Genomic DNA, 20,050 nt, shown 5'->3' on the forward strand with positions numbered 1-20,050 from the left:
AAAATATTTAGCTTATTACCATTTTGCATTATTTAAGCAATTGTTACTTTCAAGTAGCTCTCTTTTACAATTTGCGTAATTTTTTAATGGTTATAAAATGCTTGTTAGCTATATATAAAAATATTTATTGTAACAGGGTATAAAACATATGTATTACTCGTAAAAATGTTTCATGTAAACATATAACAAAAAAAAGATTTTTTGCATTCAGTTTTTCAGGCCATGTGCCACTAGAAGCTTGTATGAAAAACTGTAAGCTTCATTTTCATTTGCACTTCCTTTTTCCAATCTGATGGCAGAAAGTGTTCTTATGCACTCTTCTATGTATTCATCTCTCTGTTGCGTTGGTATTCTTTTGATAAAAGGGTTGACAGCAACAACACAGTCTGTAAAATAGCAAGTTAAATTTTTTTAATAAGAAATAAAAGCATAGAAAATTATTATTATTATTATCTATTTATTTTTTATGAAAATTGTTCTTTAAATATTGCATACGATTTTTGATTATTTTGAGCCCTCCTCCCCCTTTGTCTGCAAAAATAAGCTGCAAATCTGATCCATTACCGTTAGTACTTGCATAATATTTAAAAGGTCTTTAAGGAATAGTTTTTATCGCTAAAATGTTGCTAAAAAGAAATACAGTAGGACCTCAATTGATCATTTCTTATAGGGCCATTCATTATGGATTATAGATACAGGAATACTGGTTGTTGTTCCATTTCACCATCCATGTCAGCATCGTTTTGTACTTCATTTTCTGCAGTCGTTTTTTAACTGACATGCACCATAAGTTTAAATATTTTCACCAACCAATGCATAGATATCAAACATGGTGTTTGAAGCATTTTCCCCAAACTGACACTAATCTTAATTTTTTTGTTCCTCATTAGCATCATGCATCACAGTTTTTCTTCTCAAAACAAAATAGCATAAATTTTTTTTTAATGTTGGTGAAATTTCTAAATGATTAATGCTAGAATCTTTTTGTTTCGACAGTGATCTAAACAGTACAATAATATAAAAATAAAATTCAATATTTGACCGGTAGTACAAGATGATACATTTGAGAAAATGAAAGCTGGGAGAACGATAGATTGGAATTTTTGTATCTAAGAATAGTAATAGGCAGCTTTAAAATTGTCCGGATTAAGGTTACAAAGGTAAGGAATCATTTACCACACTTAAGTGAGGATTTTCTCAAATCTAACCTCCATTATTAAAATCATATTAGTTCTGTCAAACTATATATTTTTTTCCTTTTTTTGTTAGCAGACACAAAACCGTAACTGCGCTAAATTTGCATAAATTACTGATTAACTTATTAAGATCTCTAAATATAAAACTATAATTTTATTTTTCGTTGGTTCGTAAAGCTTTATATACTAGAAATAACTTCTTAACTAAAAAACTAATGTTTTATCAGAAAATTTGCATAATATAATAACATAAATAATTTTATGAAAGTGACATGCATAGCTATCATAATTTTTACTAGCTTATTGCTTTAGAATATTTATGATTGCTTATTTTATGATTTATAGGCAAGTTGAAATTTTGGTTAGTTTTTAAAATAGGAAAAAATACACATCTAAAGTTCTAAGATTCTGCTGGATAAAATATATCATATTAATTCATTCCATTCAAATTTTTTATTTTCTCTCTTTTGGGTTGATTTCAATACACATAATCCATTCCAATCACAGATTATTCTCAGCATATTGTTACTCTCAAATTTTGTTAGGATTTAGAATTTTATCTAAAACTAATGAATCTTTACGCTTAAAAATATATTTCTTAAAAAAAAATATTAAATTCCTTACACGATGAAAAGTGTGCTGTTATCAAAAATATTCTTTAACTAATTATAAAACTACGCTAATGGGTGAAATTGAACCAGTATTTATTAAGATGTGAGTAATTCATTGCGTTTTTGCTTTTGCTGAGAGTTTGCATCATTATCTTACATTTTGAAATTAGGTATCTAGAGTTAAAACTGGTTGAATATTAATATTGAAGAAAAATTTAAATTATAAGTATAAATAATTAAATATTTTTTACATTACTACTTAATGTTGAAAAGTTATTTTAAAAAAATCTTACTAAAAATCTTTTGTCTTACTTAAAATATCAATATTTCTTTTTTCAAAATAATTGAATTTTCTTTCTATTTCAAAAATAGATAAATAAATAGAAAATAGTAATGCATTTGTCAAGACTTTTAAGAGTAAAGCCTATCAAGGCTGACAAAAGCGAGGAAAATAATGAAATGAGGAAAGCATGAAAGCTGAAACCAAAAAATTGTTTCATGTAAAATTTATTTTTATATTAATTTGTTTTAGAACAGAACGAGACGCATTTAATTTGGAAGAGATTGAAAATTGCTTTTAGATGTACTTAATGTAATTTAATATATGAATATATTCTTTAAATTGTTTCTCTATTTCCAGTTGCACTCAAATTTTTACATAAATTATTGGTGATTCTGCCAGTCTAGACAGACCTCCTGGTGATTTTCAGACAGTATTTTTCAATCATGCAGAAACAATATATATATTTTGCAAAAATGCATTTTTCCAGTTTACTTCATATTGCAATTTTACACAGATAAATGTGCTGCTTATTTCAGCTTTGTTTATTTTCTGCTGCTCTATCAGTAATTCTGGTTATGCCTCTGAGCTAGGGAATAGACTGAAAACAAACTTATTGTGAGAAGGGTTAATTATTGTTTTATTACCTTGAAGCATGTTTGTTGACGGAAAGGCAAAGCTTCGATTCATTGTAGCACAATTGATTGTTGTGATTCCAGCATTTTCCAACATTTGAGAAAATAAGAAAGCCGGCTGTGCTGTGTTTTGAGTTTTTGGTATGAAGTTGTTCACATCCTAAAAAAGAAAATCTTCAAGAATTAAAATTTTGAGGTTTTTATTATTTAATTTTTTTTCAAAAAATTAAAGTGTATTAACGTTTTTGTTGCTATTCTTTTTTCCAGCATGGAATGCAATTATAATAACAATCGAATGCTGTTGCAAAATCATCAGCAAATGTGCTACGAAGTAGCTTAAAAGTTTTGAGCAACTAGAGTAAATATTCCTTATGCAGTTTAGGTGCAACGATTATAAACTATGATTTTAGCTTTTTTAACTCTCTAATATTCAAGCTAGCATTTTTTAATTATATTTTGCACGTTAATGAAAATCAACTAGAAAGATATTTTAAAATCAGATTCAAAAAATTAACACATTTCTTTTTATTTTCATTTCCATTGGAGTTTAAAATAAAACAATTCGATCTAAAATTTTTTGGACATGATTTCTGAACTTAAGAGCCCTCTCTTCCCTAGCCATCTGGACTTTTAGGTTAAATATATAATTTTTTATTTACGTTTTCTTGATGTTTTGTTCTTTACAAACTTTTAATGATAGAGTATCATTTAAAGGCATAAAATCCTTATTAAAAATAATGTGAAATAGAAGCATTGCTAAGTTAATGAAGAGATAGAATGGCAGTAAAGCTGATGATTTTGAATTCATTTTTTTAAAAGTTTTCCCTTGTAATTCAACAGTTAGTGTTTTCAATTTAGATATTTTGAGCTATCTACTAATGTGTGTTAGAAACTGCATCGAATTCTATAACTTTGGAATTTTGTGTATCTTTTTTTATTCAAAAAAATTACACATCAAAATTATACATCACAATTATACATCAAAATTATGCCAAATATGTTATACATCAAAATTATGGCCAAAGTTAAAAATCTTTAAAGCCAGCATTCTCATTGGATAATCCTTATAGCATAACTAATAAATAAATTTGTAAATTAACAGTAACATATCATTCAGTTCTTATGCTTGTATAAAAATAATTACTCTTTTTATTGTAATACTTTTACAAAATTAATTTTAGTATGTTCTAAATGAGCTGTCTTTTATTGCATAATCTGAATAAATTCAAATTTCTGAAGCTCTGTCTGAATGTTCCTTTTAATGAACCCTGGCTGTTCTGCAAAGACTTTGTTACATTAGCAAACTTAAAATGTTAATGTATCAAAACTACATTTTTCCAACCGACTGACGTGTCTAATGAAATATTAAATCAATTTATGTGAAGAGTACTATCTGATTTTTATAAACAATGTCAGTATAGTTTAAATTTAAAAAAACTTATTAAATTTTTTTTTAAATAGTAAATAATGTTTATTTTGAAACAAAAAAAAAATGCCCAATTTCTTTAAACTGAAATTATTTTGTTATGTACTTCAAGTATTTTTAATCAACAAGATAGATGTAAGCATGTTGGTTAAGGATTAATATTACTTTTATGATACAGTGTACTTTTGATTAAAATTATATAAATTCACATTTCAAAAGTTTAAAAACTTTTTTAAAAAAATGTATGTATAATTTTTTTTTAATAATTTCTCCAATTCTTACCCTTTTTTTTCCCTCTAAAAAACATGCATTTAACTTTTGCGTTTTCGAATATTTTATAGACTGTTCCATTCTATTGACGCCTGGCGGCTGAGTGGTAACGCTTCACTCTCCAGTGCCACAGGTCCTGGGTTTGATCCTCGGGCCATGCAAGGTTGGCTCAGCCTTTCATCCCTTCAGTGGATCGATAAATGAGTACCAAGCATGCTTGGGAACTAAACACTGGGGGTTCCGCGTTCGGCTGACCACCTGACCGTAACATGTGCTCCTGCACCCCAGAGCCCAAGGTCAAGAAAACTGAGATGGGCACAGTAGGCCTTGGCCCTCTATGGGCTGTCGTGCCACTAAGTTTAGAGTTTAGTTCCATTCTATTGTAGACTTTCTATCAGCTCTTAAAGTTAATTGAAAAAAATCATCTTTAATTAATTTTGTGATAATAATACTTGGTCGTATAATTACTTGTGATTACTTACTTCCATGTATGTTTTCCATTTGTCATCTTTTGCCATTATTTCATACATCTCAAACACTGGGCATTGTGCCACAAAAACTAATAAGCATTCTCCACCCTTGCGCATCAAATATTCTATGTTGGACAATGCTTTCTCTATATCCTTAATCCAGTGAAGACAGTAGAAAGAGAATATCTTGGTGAATGTTCCCCAATCATCTCTGAAATCAGTGACGTCCCCTGCTATATCTAACTCCTCAAATAAAACATCTTCGTCCTCACAGTGTTGTCTTGCATATTGAACCATGCTTTTGGATCTGTCCACACCGAGCAGCAACTCAAATCTCCCTATCACAGGTTTTAAAATCCCTGTTGTCACATCTCCAGGTCCACATCCGATATCCAGAATGATGTCAGTCTCATCCGATGAGATCTGCTTCTTAAATATGCCGAGAATTTGAGTTGCATCTCTTACTTGAAAAGGATTTGATTTTATGTAGAGTGCTGGATCGTTCATTTTTAGTGGCCTGATATTAAAAAGAAATAATATTTGTAGTAATATCATGATGGATTATTTAAAATTTTATGATTAAACTGGATTAATAAAATCAGTCTTAATCTTTTAAACAATAGCGATTTATTTCGTAACCATCAATTAGAATAAATCGATATTAAATATTTCCCTCACTCGTATTTTACAAGCTAAAGGTATAGATTGAACTTAAGTATAGGTATAGATATATAGTATAGGTATAAGTATAGAGATACAGGTATAGAGTGAACTTACGTAAAGGTATATATTGAAATAATACATCATCATTTAATGAAAGATGTGTAAGACTGTTTTTGCTAAACTTTATCATTTCGTCAAATTTAAATTAAATGTTTCTGTTCTGAGATCAAGTTTCAAATATTTAATAAGTTGAGTAACTTTTAGTGTAAAATAATAAGTTGAGGTCTTATATTAGTTGCTCATTATTCATCTTATATGTGTTAAATAAATGTATGTATCTTATCTTGATGACAAATAGATAAATTTTCAATTATTTATAACTTATATAATTTGGAAATAATAGTTGAAGTAATTATTTTATTTAATTAAGTTTTCTTCTGAATAATTCATAACAATGATTTTTTTTCAATTCTATTTAAACATTTTATTTCTGGATATTTATTATTAAATATTGTTTTTAGTATTTTTGTACGAGAAAAGTTCTCATTTGTAAGATTATCTGCTCTTAATAAAAACAATAAGCAGCACTTAAAACAGGAAATAGGATTATATAATGAGATATATATAATGAATATTTATATAATGAAAACCTTCTTATATCTTCCCTCTATTCAAACAATAATCGATAGTTAAAAGGTTAAATTATAAACTATGAATGAAGTGCCTTTTTCTAAACTTTCATTTTTTATAGCTAAAGGTGTAACTTTTAGAAAAATTATAGGACTACATTTTTTTATTTCTTCACAAGTTTGAATTTCGAAAAATCGCTTAATGAATTACGATTAGTAAAAATCCTCTTAACATATACAAAAAGTATAAATTCTCGCATGTTTAACTAAGTTTAATTTTAAAAGAATGCTTGATATATTGACCTTAGATAGCAAAGATATTCATTATTCATCTATCTTAAAAAATAACTGACTTCTTGACCCAGGGTCCTATCGTAACTCGATTGTATAATTGAATGATTGTGACATTGAATGAAAAAAGAACGTCAGCACATACGGCGTTCATGTTCACACTCTTTCCTTGAAAAAGAAAACCATAATTTTTAAGCATTATGTTCATCAGTATTCCTTTTTGTAATTTTTATATTTATGGAATAACACTAAATTAGTTTAGTTGTTTCTTGAAAGTATTGGTTTATAGTTTAAAAAATAATCACATAATTAATTTTGAATTGTTTCTTGGAAAATAAATAACAAAATGATTATCTTTGAAAAAAATCTTGAACTTTTACGTAAGGAAACTACGTAACAGAAAGATATTTGTATACTGAAAATTATGAGTGTAAATTACTTTGGACTCCTGATTTTTTATTTGAAAATGGCACTTTGCCATGGTAAATACAGAACTAAAACATGAAGGTACAATTAAATTATTTACGAAATTACGAATAGAAAAAACAAGTAGAAAATATTTTCAGAAAGTATTTACAGAAGTATTAAAAATTTAAAAGGTAAATTGATTATAAATACAAGTTAAATAAATACAAAAATATTTACAAAATTATAAATTACAAATGAACCAATCAACATATAGTTGCAATTAAGTTGTCTTAAGTGTGGTGTGTGGATTGTGTGCCTCTGTTAAAGTAGGAACCTGGTCATCCTGGTAATTACCACTCTTGCCTGGTTGCTCCCTACACTGAAATTACTCGAATTTGCCTCGCCCTGGTCAGACCCGCAAGGGGTTGCTCATTCACAGGGTCTGTTTCTGTTCAATCTGTGTGTTTGTGTTATTTTAGTGTGATATATACATCGAAGAGCCATTACATTATGACCATCCTCCATCTATAACAATGGGCTCTCCCAGGTTTTCATGGTTTCTCGCCCGGGAACAATGTTTTCATGGGGCACATTAGGACCCATAATTGTCATAGAACAATCCCTGGCGTCTGTAAGCTACTTGAACGTAGTTGCAGACCACGTTCACCCATTCATGGCAACAGTTTTTCCTGCGGGGGATGGTGTTTACCAACAGGATAATGCACCATGTCATAAGGGTCGAATCGTCATGGATTGGTTCGAGGAACATTCCAGTGACTTTCAAGTCATGTCTTGGCCCCCAAATTCACCTGACCTTAATCCAATAGAGCATTTGTGGTCCTACTTGGAAAACCAAATTCGTGCTGCCACGCTACCCCCTCGCAATGTGAGGGAATTGCAGGACCAGTTGGTGAGCGCTTGGTACCAGATACCTCAGACTACCTATCAGCACCTTGTGGAATCAATGCCACGGCGGGTGCTAGCAATTTTGAGGGCTAAAGGTGGTTCTACATGTTATTAACAGGGTGGTCATAATGTAATGGCTCTTCGGTGTATAAGTGTTGATTTTAAACCAAATTCTTGGAAGTCGATCTTGCCCTTCTCTTTCTATTCTGGGTCATGACTGAAAAGGAAGTTGGAACCCCAGAACTGTCCGTCAATTCTCGTTATGAATTCTATTATTTACGTGATTCTACTTTTTTCATAGATCAATCTCTTAATTTGATCATTTGTTTATCCACTATTTTTGATAACTCTTCTACCATTGAAATTTGTTTGTCCACTTATGTTCATTTCGAAAACCTACATTTTTGTTACTGTACTTAACAATGAATATTTTATAAATGTTACTCTCAAAATAAATTCTTGGATCCAGGAAGTTGACCTAGCCCTTAATTCTAGGTCGTAGCTATAAGGTTGCGATACCCCTGATATTTATTAACATATGCGATTTTGTATTTTTTATGTATCATTCCATTTTATATATCCTCAGAAACTTGGTTCCTTCCATCTGAACCCTATTCTCTTTATGTATTTTGTTTCCACAAATAGAAACCATTTGAACCAAGCATTCTATTTTGGTAACATTCTCACGACCTTCACATATTTGTGGAAATTAATGATTGCGGGAGGCATCTTTCGTATAAATTTTAGTCACCAAACGATGCACCCTTGGGTTCCAATTATATCTCTTTCGACAATTTTACGGTCGATGTACAATTATTTTTAATTAGAATAACCCTTTTTTTCATCAAATAATCTTGTTCAAAAATCGTAATAATTGAATGAAATTTTTTTTTATAAAACTATTTAGTGGTGCTGGTAAACGAGAAAAAGGGGGGGGAAAATAATCCCTCAAACTTCTCACAAGTTGCGTCAAAAATTAAAGTTTTTTTTAAAAAAAATTTTTAAAAATATTCACAATATTCATCTTTTTTAATTAAATATATTGTTACAGGCTTATGTTATAGGACGCATTGTTGCGAAATTAATGTTTTTTTTTCCGTACAAAAGCAATGCAATAGTGCAAATCCAAATCCTAAAAGTGCGAAATTAAATTTTAAGAGTGTGAATCAAATACATAGTTAAAGTAAATTTATATAATAAGTAAAACGTTCAAATATTCATTACAAAGTTATTTATAAACGTCGAAATTATCGTAATTTCAAAAAGGCTATGAAGCGTTAGACTTTTCCTATCGCGGTGGGCACTCAATGGTGTGGATAAAAACCATCATTTTTAAAAGCTGTTTTCGTGACTTCCAAAATAATTTAATCTACAAAATAATTTTTTTAGCAATTTTGCAGTTGTTTTCATTACGATAAAACAGTTAAATTTTTATGAGTTTAGGAAAACCACGAAGTAAATAAAATTTAAAGTGATATTTTTTTTTATCTGTGGTACAAAAAGGCGACGTTGCCTTTATTTTTTAAACTCCATTCAATAACTGCAAAATTTCATAGTCGATGAGGAAATGTTTTTTAGTTGTGGCAGCATGCTTCATGTATAAAATGTAAAGTTTCAAGAACTATTTTATTTCACTATGATAAGTCAATGATTCAAACAGAAGATCTGTTAATAAGCAGCTAAGATTTTAAGATAAGTGTTGGCGGAGATGCTTAATGTATTTTTTAGCAGTTGCTTTTATACAGGGCCCGATATAGCCTAATTGGGGCCTGAGGCAAAAACTTTTTTGGGGGCGCCCCTCTGCTGCAGTTAAATTTTTAACCTAAATTTTATCCCTATTTTAAATTTTTCACCTAATTATAGATAACAAGAAAATTAGCTAAAACCTAAAATAACTATAAAGTTCTCCCACACCCCTCCAATGGTCAGACGAAATATTGTTCTGTCCATTTTATTGATTTTCTGACAATTCTATGTCCATCATACCGAATGCACTTTTCTGATTGTTAACTTTGTAGCAGCGAAAAATTAAGCGTTAACTGTCTAGCAGCAAAAAATTCATATCCTTACTGACATTAGGGCGGAATTCAGCTGAATTTTCAAAATTGCTATGGCTCAATTAAGCCATTCAGAAGCTTGTATTTTTGTAAACATATCGCATTTTGTAATGTGTAAAAATACCGGCTCTTGATTGGCCAAATTTGTCCACATTAATTTCGAAAATTTAGCTGAATTCCGCACTAAAAATCCATGGATTTACGAAATGTAGATTGTGTTCATACGATAGATAAATGAAGAAGCCAACATAAAAATGACGGATTTTACACTAGTGATATTTTGTTTTAAAAAAAAAAGTTTATTAAAGAGAGAAGCGTAAAATAAGCTTTCTATTCGATTTCGGGGCCCCCTCTGAGGTGGGGTCCCGGGCAACTGCCCCTGTCTTAGTCTGGCTCTGTTTTTTTAAGTTACGCATTTCTAAAATTTCAAACTTTCGGTTTCCTTTTTCTCTGTTGATGAGTATATCATTGCTATTGAAGGAGACAGATCTGGAATTTTCTGATGTAGCAATAATACTAGTTTTTAAATTGTTTAAAATTTAGTTTTATTTGCATCTTTTTATAATCAATTATTTGCTGCAATATACAAATGACAAAATCGACAACTGGTAAATGACGGATTTTTGTTAACATATTTCGTACGGAGCGGTATTACTACTTTAGCATATAGGACACTAAAATCATGAACAAGACATTTCTGATGCCTTATATGCATATTATAAATAATAAGGTTTGTATACATCTTATAAATAATAAGGTTTCCCATTTAACCTTCCGAGATCTAAATATTTTATGTCTATTTATAGGGCAAACAAACACCTCTTAAAGCTCCTGTACCGTTAAAGCTTTTATTATTCATTTTTTCTTCTTTTTAACTGTACTGTGTTATGATGCTTCTCCTCAAGTCAAGAGTAAAAAAAAGTCCCCTGACTTTACGCCCATTTCGAGTATTTTGGTCGTGTGAATGTAGGACCTTGAACTTTTTTTTATACCTCCCCTCATCTTACATCCATCATTTACGGGATAATGTCCCGTAACATCAGCCGTACAATTTATCCTCACCTTGATTTCAAGAGTGCACTTCCCCGGAGTTCTCGAGTTTTGATCGCCCCTTAAAAAGATAAGGGCCTCCCGTTACTTTTGAACAAAGGTTGACCTATATTAAGTTCTGTCACGTTATGTTTTGACTTGTTTGTACTTAGAAAAAAATATCTGTGCTCAATATTGTGTAATTGATCTACGCAAATGTGGTCGTATGTGATGACATTAGTAAATGAAGTTAAGATTAGAAGCGTTTGAATTTTAGCATTTTTATTTGACTGATTTACTGATGATTATTGTAATTATATTTGCTTCTCTTTGTTTACAACATTCGTCTGTAACGGAATAAAATTGCTTCCTTCTTTTTGTTTTTATTGTAGATGCAGAATAATTCATTGTTTACCTCCCTTTCAGTAAACAAAAATAATCGTCAAAAATTTCATTTAACTGAATTTAAATTTTTTTCTTATTGCTTTGAGTGTTTTAATTAGGGATGTAACGAATAGTGATTTGGTCGAATATTTGGTCTAAAAAATCGACCGAATAGCAACATTTCTTTTTTTTTTTTTTAAATAAAACAATGGTGAATATTGTTTTTTATTTATAAATAAATTTAGTCATTATTGAGAAATATTCAAAACTTAGTTATATTATTGGTAGGTAAAGGGGAAAAAAGCTATAATAGTTATCCATCAGAAATATTTAAGATAAATAAAAAAAAACTGACAGCAACTATAAAAAAAATACTAAACTAAAGTTGATAATTAGAAAAAAAAATCTTAAAATTAAAATTGATCTTAAATGCTAAAAATAATATTTTCCAGAAAAACGTATCCAGAATACGTTTAAAGATATATGGTTTATCAGAAAATCTTTTAAAAATGCCCTGCTATTATAAAAAAGAAAAGAAAAAAAGATTATATACAAAAGCGAAAGAGTAAAAATAAAAATAGATCTTTGTATTAAAAGATTAAATTTGAGCATCTCAATTTTTCAATTACCGTATTTTTAAGAAGAAGAAAAAAGTGTAATAGAAACCCTCTTAATTGTTGTGTTATAATAAAAAATCGATAAAAAAAAGTGTTTTGAAGAAAGAGAGAGTTAGAAAGATACCAAAATGAAAATCGTTATTAATTTATTAACAAAAAATTCAACGTTAAAAACCTCAAATTAACTTTTTTAAATTGCCGTATTTTTAGAAAAAACTAAAGATGAAAGAATAACTTTCGTAAGAAACGCTTTATAAAAAATGCTGTCATAATGAAAACGCTGCTAAAAAGAAAAATTAACAAAAAAAAACAAAAGATATAGCAAAAAAATAATTCCTCTAAGTTCTTAATATATAACTGTAACATTGAGAATAACAGCTTATGTTACTAGCTAGCTGTGGTGTCGTATAGGAAAAAAGTAACAATTAATTAGAAACGTTCCGTTAAAATGCTGCGCTATAAATAAAAACAGAAAACAATAAAAAAGAAAGCAAAACAAAAGTATTCTCAATATTTAAACAAAAAGTATTGAAAAAGTAACGAAATTGACTTGCCTCAAAATGAGCTGTAAAAAAAAAAAAATAAATAAAACATAAGCTGTACAAAACTCGTGGCTCAGTATAAAGTAATCTACTTTCAATCCTTCAAATTTCGCTTTTCCGTTTAGTCTTTCATAATATAAATATGCAAGTCTTAGAACTATTTTTATTAGTTTATAGTAAAAAATACGATTTTAGATTACTCTTTATTAAATCAATTCAAATTTTGAAAAAAAAAAACTTTCGAAAAATACTTAAAGCGAAACGAATGATAAAAAACTACTCCAATAAAATGATCTAACCGCACCAATTAAAATGAAATAGATAATCATTATAAATTTTTCGAAGATCATCGAAATTGAGCTTAACAAAGACATTCCTCTTTACATTATTTCTTGTAAAATTTAAGTTGTCTATATTACGGTAACGCAAGAATGATCAAGTTCAATAACAAAAATTATTTTTCTTGAGGATTTTTTTTTTTTTTTTTAATTTAGTATAATTTTACCAATTTTTAGCTTCTCTCTCTGTCAGTAAATATTTTACATTTTTGTACTTGATTTAAATTTGTTAATTATAATTTAGTCTTTGGAAACATGAATATTTTCAGTCACTGAAGCATAGTGTATCAAAACTCGTTGAATAGTTATAAATTAAAAATTAAGTGCTATTTGCTTTCCATGTTGTGCTTCTTAGTGCGTAAAGGAAATAGTTTTTGTTAAATTTTAAAATTTTCATTTGGTTATTTTACTTTTCTTACCTATGAAGAAAAAATAAATATTTTTAAGTTATTGACTTCTATGTCAATTTCACATTTAAAAATTATCATAAACTAGTCAAAGGCAATTCACTATCTGCGAACTATCATTGATTGACGCTACGAAGATTGTTTTTCCCGAGTTTGACTCTTCTCAAAATTTTTCCAAGGTGCCGGAATTGTTAATAGATTATAAACTATCAACAGAAAATTAAAAAAAAGTAATTGAAGAGCTTAGTTAAAGAAGGTACCATTTGAATTTTAAAAAAAAAGTGCGATATTGTGGTTTTTTGTTGGCTACTGTTGCTAAGTTGCCTAAAGTTGGTGTGTCCAATTCACTAATATGTGTCTCTGGGAACCTTTTCTTTTTAAGCTCTTCAGTTAAATTTATTAAAACTTTTTAGAATCAGTGGTCCTTTTTACCTCAAAAGCGATTAATTTTGATTGCTTGTGAAACTTTTTCCGGCATGTTTTTCTCATAGGATGCTGTCTCGTATTTTCTTTTTTTAAAAAAAACTTTTTTTTTAATGCAAATTGTATTTTCCAATAATCTAAGAATTGGAACTAGTTCAAGTAAACTGAATAAATGAACAAAAGGAGGATCAAGGACCATCACTTAAATGCATATTTAACATAACATTTTTGATCAGAAGCAAATATAGGCAAATTATGATTTTCGTAAGTGTTTTTAACAAAAATTGGTAACTCATAAAGCATATTTCAGATAAAAATGTCCATTACTAATGCTCATTATCATTGAACTGCTCAATATCAATGTGATTGACACCTTCACCGATGAATATATAATGTAATATTGCTCACTAAACAATCTTCTTGCAATAAAACTTTTATGTATGCACAACTGGGCATATAAGATGTATTTCTAGCTCTTATCTTCTAATAATAGTTCTGTACAATTTTAATTACTGTACTAATATATTTTTTAAAATTTATTTTTGATATGTTATAATATAAAAAGTAATATATATGTAACTTTTACTCCACGTCGGTAAGTTTGTTTTCTGCTTTTTTTTATCTCAAACTTATTTTCAATTGCATTTTTATATTTTAGCAATTTAGGCGCATTATAAAGAGTAATTTTTATCTTAAGATAATTATTCTTTACTTTGAAATATTGCATTTACCATCGTGAAGGAATGCGTCCTAAAGAAAACCTTTGTTTTCCTATTTAAGAAATTTTCAATCTAATTTTAAAATTGAGCTTTCAAAAGTTATGCTATTTTAACCGTACGGAATTATAGTTATGGTGAACAAGAATAATTTAAAGCTTCGCCGTTCCTGAATAATATTATTCTATAAATAGGTTTTACATTTAAAACAAATATTTATTGACACTATAATCCTATGCAATGTGGTCTTTTTTAAAGAGAAAAGGATTTAACCTTTACGGCATATATATAAATGACATGTAAAATTGCAGCTGCGATATTGTAAGAGTCTGACTTAGAGAGTAAAATCCTTTTTATTTTTCAGCTTAGTATTGTGGACAATATATTGTCCCTGTAATTGTTATCTTATTATTAATCCAATAAAATAAGTTTAGTTTCGGAGAAAAAGTTGACCATTCATCAGCTTAACCCTGCGTTAAACACGCTTAACAAAGTTTCCGTTTTCATAGTAAAATTTGATTAATTTGACTTGAATTTGAAATTATTAAGGCCATGCAAATGTTAAAGGGCAATAGTTAAGAAAAATTGGTCAAATTGATTTAGAATTATATTCATATGCTTCACAAATTAAATATTTTTTGAAATTGCTGTTGTTTAAAACAGAGAACCAAGCCTTAAACTTCATCCTTTCTTTTAGCATAGAAAATATAAATTTTGTATGAAACATGATAATTTTTTAAACCAATGATTTTAATTATTGTCTTGCCAATATGCGAAAATTAATGACATAATATTTTTCAAAGGTGCCTCGTTAAGAGAAAAATATTGTTTCCATAGAATAATGTTGTATCGGTTTAAATGAAAAAAGAATAATGTTAGGATGGGTGTTAGACTTTTGACACGGCACTGCTCCTCAATTTTATTAGTATTTTATTAATCGAATTAACTATATAAATATTTAACATTTATATTGTTAAATTTACCAATTTTATTATTGCTTCTACCACAGTATACTCTTTTTGGTACTATTTTTGATTGATTTTTTAAGCTTATTTTAATTTTTAATAATTTAGTGACAAATAAATTTCATCTCTATTTAATTTAAATTTCTAAACATTGATTCAACTTTTCAATGCAAAATTTGATCAAGTATTGCTTAAACTTCCATACGTAACTCCGAGTGTTATTATTTTTTAATCGATATTTAGCACAATTTAAATTGGCTACTATTATAACATCTGAAATCGAACCAATCACAATCGAGATAACAATTTCGATAAAAATTCATTGGAAGAAAGTAGTAAATGAAACTGGTTTTAGTGCTTACCTGAAAAGTGAGTTGTTTGAAATTTGAATGTTCTGGGGTAGGTAAAAAGAAATTGTGTGGGATGGAACCTTTTTATACATATTCCTGGTGAGAAATGCTGGAGGTGGGGCTGTCTTGCATCTTCCTCCCTGGAGTCCCTCGTTGGTTGAGCTATAGGTTGGGAGGGGAGATCTTCTCCAATATCTTCTAATCTTCATTTCTTTTTTTCTTTTTTAATGTTTTACCTTACAAGTAAGAATGAAATAATGTTTTATGGTTCTATGGTTTTGGCTTTTATTTTTTTTACATGAAGTGTTTTTTACCGGTATTTTTTTTCTTTTTTTAAATTTTACATTTAAGTTGAAACGAATTTTATTGAAAAAAAAACTCTACTATTAAATTTTTTTATTGAAAAAACATATATTTTTATTGAGCAAGAATATTTTTGCTTGGAAGTTTTCCCTTAGTTTATTTATTCAGACTTTCCTAATTTTTAGTTCTTGGCAGAATTAAATGCATTTTAAGCAGTTTCGTTATCTACTGTGTATTACTTCAGAACACAAGTCTGCGAACGTGCAGGAATAGTGAGGAGTGAAAATGCTAAATCTCATCTTTGAGCCTCTATGGCTCAGGGAATTGAGCGTTCGCCTTCCAATGTTCCTGGGGCGAACCGGGTTCGAACCCAGTCGATACGAATTCCTCATCCGGCTTGCACCAACCTTAGACTACTCCTCTAAGGCACCGACCACAGTACTGACCTGAAATATCTTCAGTGGTAGACGGATCATAAGTTAGAGTCCCCTTGCTGTCAGGCTAACCGTGGGAGGTTATTGTAGTCTTCTTCTCCATGTAACGCAAATGCGGGTTAGCTCCATCGAAAAGTCCTTCACGAAGGCAAATTTCTCCCAACACTCGATCTAGGAGTTCCCTTGTCTTCTGGATTGGGTTCAAAATTACAAGGCTATGGAGTTGAACATTAGTAGTAATAAACCGATTAAATTGGGTCGGCTGTTCAACGATGGTTATGAATTATAAAATCTCATCTTTGAAGAGATTTAGCACTTTCGAGTAGCATCCTTCAGGTTCACGTACGTATGTTCGGCTCAAACTTGGTAAAAAAAAAAAAACGAGATTATTCTGTTCTATAGAGACTGCGTTGAGCAAAACATGCGTTCGCGAATGCGGGATGCTGCGTGAAAAGTGCAGAATTATTCTTTAATTCATTCACCTTTGATTTAAGTTGCGCACTGCAAAAGAACTGTACATAAATTGGACCGTACATATAGTCTCGTATTTTCATGAATGCAACGTCAATACCAGATAGAACGAATTAATTTGTTAAAAATAGTAAAATACTTCTTAGACCCTTTTGCGTAAGTCATTGCCTTAGTTACACACTTTGATGTGATATGCTTAACAATCGATGAATTTAGGTCTGCTGGTCTCTCTGACCTCATAATTTTCTTTGGATCCATCTGTTTCTGAATAGTTTATTGGCAGTCACTGTATTGGCAATTCCATTTTCGTATATTAAAAATGGTGAAGTTATATTTTACCTGTAATAACAGTATTTATTAACTCTTACAAAGCATGGTCCATTAATCGAACCACTATAAAAGACCAAATCGTGTAAAGTAACTTGTGTAGTATAATGTTTTAAAGAAATATTAAGCATAAAAATAAAATAATAAGTTAATGTATTTATAAGCCATTAAAAGGTTAAATTATAATCTTCCTTCTTCAATGTAACCATCGGATTCTTTTATAAGTGAATGAAAATTTGTTATTCTATCATTTTCAGTTAAAAATAGATATAGCTGAGTAACTATATTTTTACTGTTTACAATTTTAACTCTAGAAAAAGATGGTTAATTTTCAAAGAAACATTTGTTCAAACTATGTTAAAAATGTACAATGCGCAAAAAAAATAGACCTCTCGGAATAACTTTTGATTTAGTGATCGGATTTTCACATTCTAGGACTCGATCTTAATGACTCGGGAGGTTGACCTCAAATATGCTAATTAATAAGTGCAGACTATATTTCAAGCTACGGAATCAGACACAAAAACGTACTTTCTCTGAATAAACATACCTTTTTTCCCCTGATTTGGATTTCTAATCCCCAAAATAAAGCGGTTAGCTGCAATCTGGAAAATATGGTCCCAATAGTTTGATAAGGAGAGCGCTCCAAAATTTGGACCCCTTAATGTTAATTTTATTTTTTGCGTATTTCGCTATACCTCGAGAACTTTTTAAGCGAATTGAAAAAATTTTGCACACAATTATAAAATTCGTTTATCTCAAGACAAGTCCATGCAACAAATAACTCTTGATAAATATTTATTATTTATGAATGATCAAAAAAGTTTGAATTGTAAGGTATACAGTTTTTTTACATTATTTTAAAGAATGTAGTTTTATATGTCAAAATACAAAACTTAAGCCAAATCGATCGAATAGTTTCTGAGAAATCAAATTTGGAGTATCTGACTTTTTTTGAAATTCAATTCCTCAGGAAATATTCACCCTATTTCGCTCAAATTTTGCCATATGAAATTACATTTCTTAAAATGATGCAAACTATTGTATACCTTGCAATACAAAAAATTTTTGACTATTCATAAATAAAAAATAAAAAATATTTACTAAAAGTTATTTATTGCATAGAATTTTACTTTGGATAAACGCATTTTATAATCGTGTGTAAAAAAATTTCAATTCGCTTAAAAAGTTCTCATGATATAGCGAAATACACAAAATATAAAATTAGCATGAAGGGGTTCAAACTTTGTGGAACACTCTCCTGGCGAAACTATGGGGACCATATTTCCCAGATTGAGGCTTATTTTGGGAATTATAAATCCGTATCCGTCGAAAAAAGGTATGTTTATTCAGAGAAAGTATGTTTTTGTGTCTGATTTCGTAACTTAAAATATCGTCTGCACTTATTAATTAGAATGTTTGAGATCACCTCTTCGAGCCATTAAGATTGAGTCCTAGAACGTGAAAATATTATCCAGGGTAATCCGTTTTTTTATTTTTTATTTATTATTTTTTTGTACACTGTATATGTATAACTTTGATAATACATAAGGTAAAGTCATTGACGTTATTAAAGATATGGAAGGTGTTCAAAAGGTTGAAATTCATATCCTTCCGTTGCCTTTCTTATGTTAAAGTATCAAAAATTGCTTCCTTCTAGCAGTTATCAAACAACACTCTAAAGTACCCCAACACTTCTATAAAAATGTCTTTGCACTCCTGCCTCAACTTAATTAGCAGATGAATTTGTTAGAATATTTTAATATTGAATTAATAAATGGAGTTCTTAAAAAAAATTTATCCCTAGGCACATTAAAATATTTTAAAATCTATACAAAACATGAGAATTGAGTAGTGGTGCTTTTAAAGGCTGACAAAACATATTTTTTTATAATTAAGCAAGCTCAATTTCCATTTTACTAGCATTGTAAAAAGTCTACTACAGCAAGTTATGACAGTTATAATTTTAGTGACCAATCATTCAACATTAGAAACTCGTAACATGCTGCAATTTCGATCAAGTTTTTCAGGCATGCAGGAAAGCTCTTTATTGAAAGACATTGAAATCCGCGATGATGAAATAGAACGAATCTACATAGGATTCTCGGTATATAAATCTCTAAAAATTAGATATATGCACCAATATCTATTCAAATACACCAAAATACGCGAATGTAGAATTTAATACACGTAACTTAATTCTGTATTGACAATTTCAATGGGGTTCCCATCTTCATTGCAGAGTTTCTAAATGGCGATTTTTGGATCACAACATAACAAAATGTTCGGGAATTAGACCATTAATGCAACTGCGAGAAATCCGACTTATGCAAACGATCCGCCTTATCTTCTAACATTTGAATTGCGTCTGCAATCCAGAATCTGCCAAAGTTGCATCAATTAATTATTATTATTATTTACCAAACATTTTGTGGGACAAACTCTACAAATGTTAAAGCCTATTCTCAGACTACTACGGAATTTATGTAGTCTCAGAAAATACTATTTTTCTTAATGTATTAATAATTTTAATAAATTAAAATTGAAGAAGAATTCTGTCCACCAATAAATAATAAATGGTCATGTTAAGTTCTGATAAAAGTTTTTCTTTGCTTTTAAAACTTTTGCGTTCTTTTTTTTTTTTTTTTTTTTTACTATTTCTGGAAAAAGTTTTTGGAAAAATCACAAACGTTGGAGGCTATGTCTACGGCACTATATTATGATTAACGCTACATTACATGAAGCTTTCTCTAAAATCAATGTAGAATACATTTCTACAATAAATATGAAAATAGTTTATATTGCTTTTGCACAAATAATATGCATACCAAAATGTAAAGAACCGATTTTTTTAAAAAAAAAAAAAAAGAACTAATTAATATAAAACACATATTTTATGTAT

At 29.2% G+C, this 20,050-nt stretch overlaps 2 protein-coding genes across 3 annotated transcripts in view; one reads left to right on the top strand and one right to left on the bottom strand.

Moving 5' to 3' along the window:
• The window catches only part of LOC107441989 (cysteine-rich PDZ-binding protein), a 41,334-nt gene that overhangs the window by 8,002 nt on the left and 13,282 nt on the right, over nucleotides 1-20,050 (top strand). The window lies entirely within an intron of this gene.
• Nucleotides 105-15,766, bottom strand: LOC107441988 (juvenile hormone acid O-methyltransferase). Its single transcript, XM_016055418.3, has 4 exons — nucleotides 15,626-15,766; nucleotides 4,901-5,405; nucleotides 2,735-2,882; nucleotides 105-386 (listed from the first exon to the last, which is right to left on the bottom strand). The coding sequence occupies exons 1-4, from the start codon at nucleotides 15,703-15,705 to the stop codon at nucleotides 208-210; spliced, it is 912 nt and encodes a 303-aa protein (XP_015910904.1). The 5' UTR covers nucleotides 15,706-15,766; the 3' UTR covers nucleotides 105-207.

This window comes from Parasteatoda tepidariorum, chromosome 1, assembly GCF_043381705.1.
Source record: "Parasteatoda tepidariorum isolate YZ-2023 chromosome 1, CAS_Ptep_4.0, whole genome shotgun sequence".
NCBI classification, from domain to species: Eukaryota; Metazoa; Arthropoda; class Arachnida; order Araneae; family Theridiidae; genus Parasteatoda; species Parasteatoda tepidariorum.

Bases quoted from the DNA above. Each gene is read 5' to 3' on its own strand.
- LOC107441988 (XM_016055418.3), bottom strand. From the start codon at position 15,705: ATGTATAAAAAGGTTCCATCCCACACAATTTCTTTTTACCTACCCCAG. The intron at 5,406-15,625 runs GTAAGCACTAAA...TTTTAATATCAG, and splicing joins TCAAACAACTCACTTTTCAG to GCCACTAAAAATGAACGATC. The intron at 2,883-4,900 runs GTAAGTAATCAC...TTTCTTTTTTAG, and splicing joins AATGGAAAACATACATGGAA to GATGTGAACAACTTCATACC.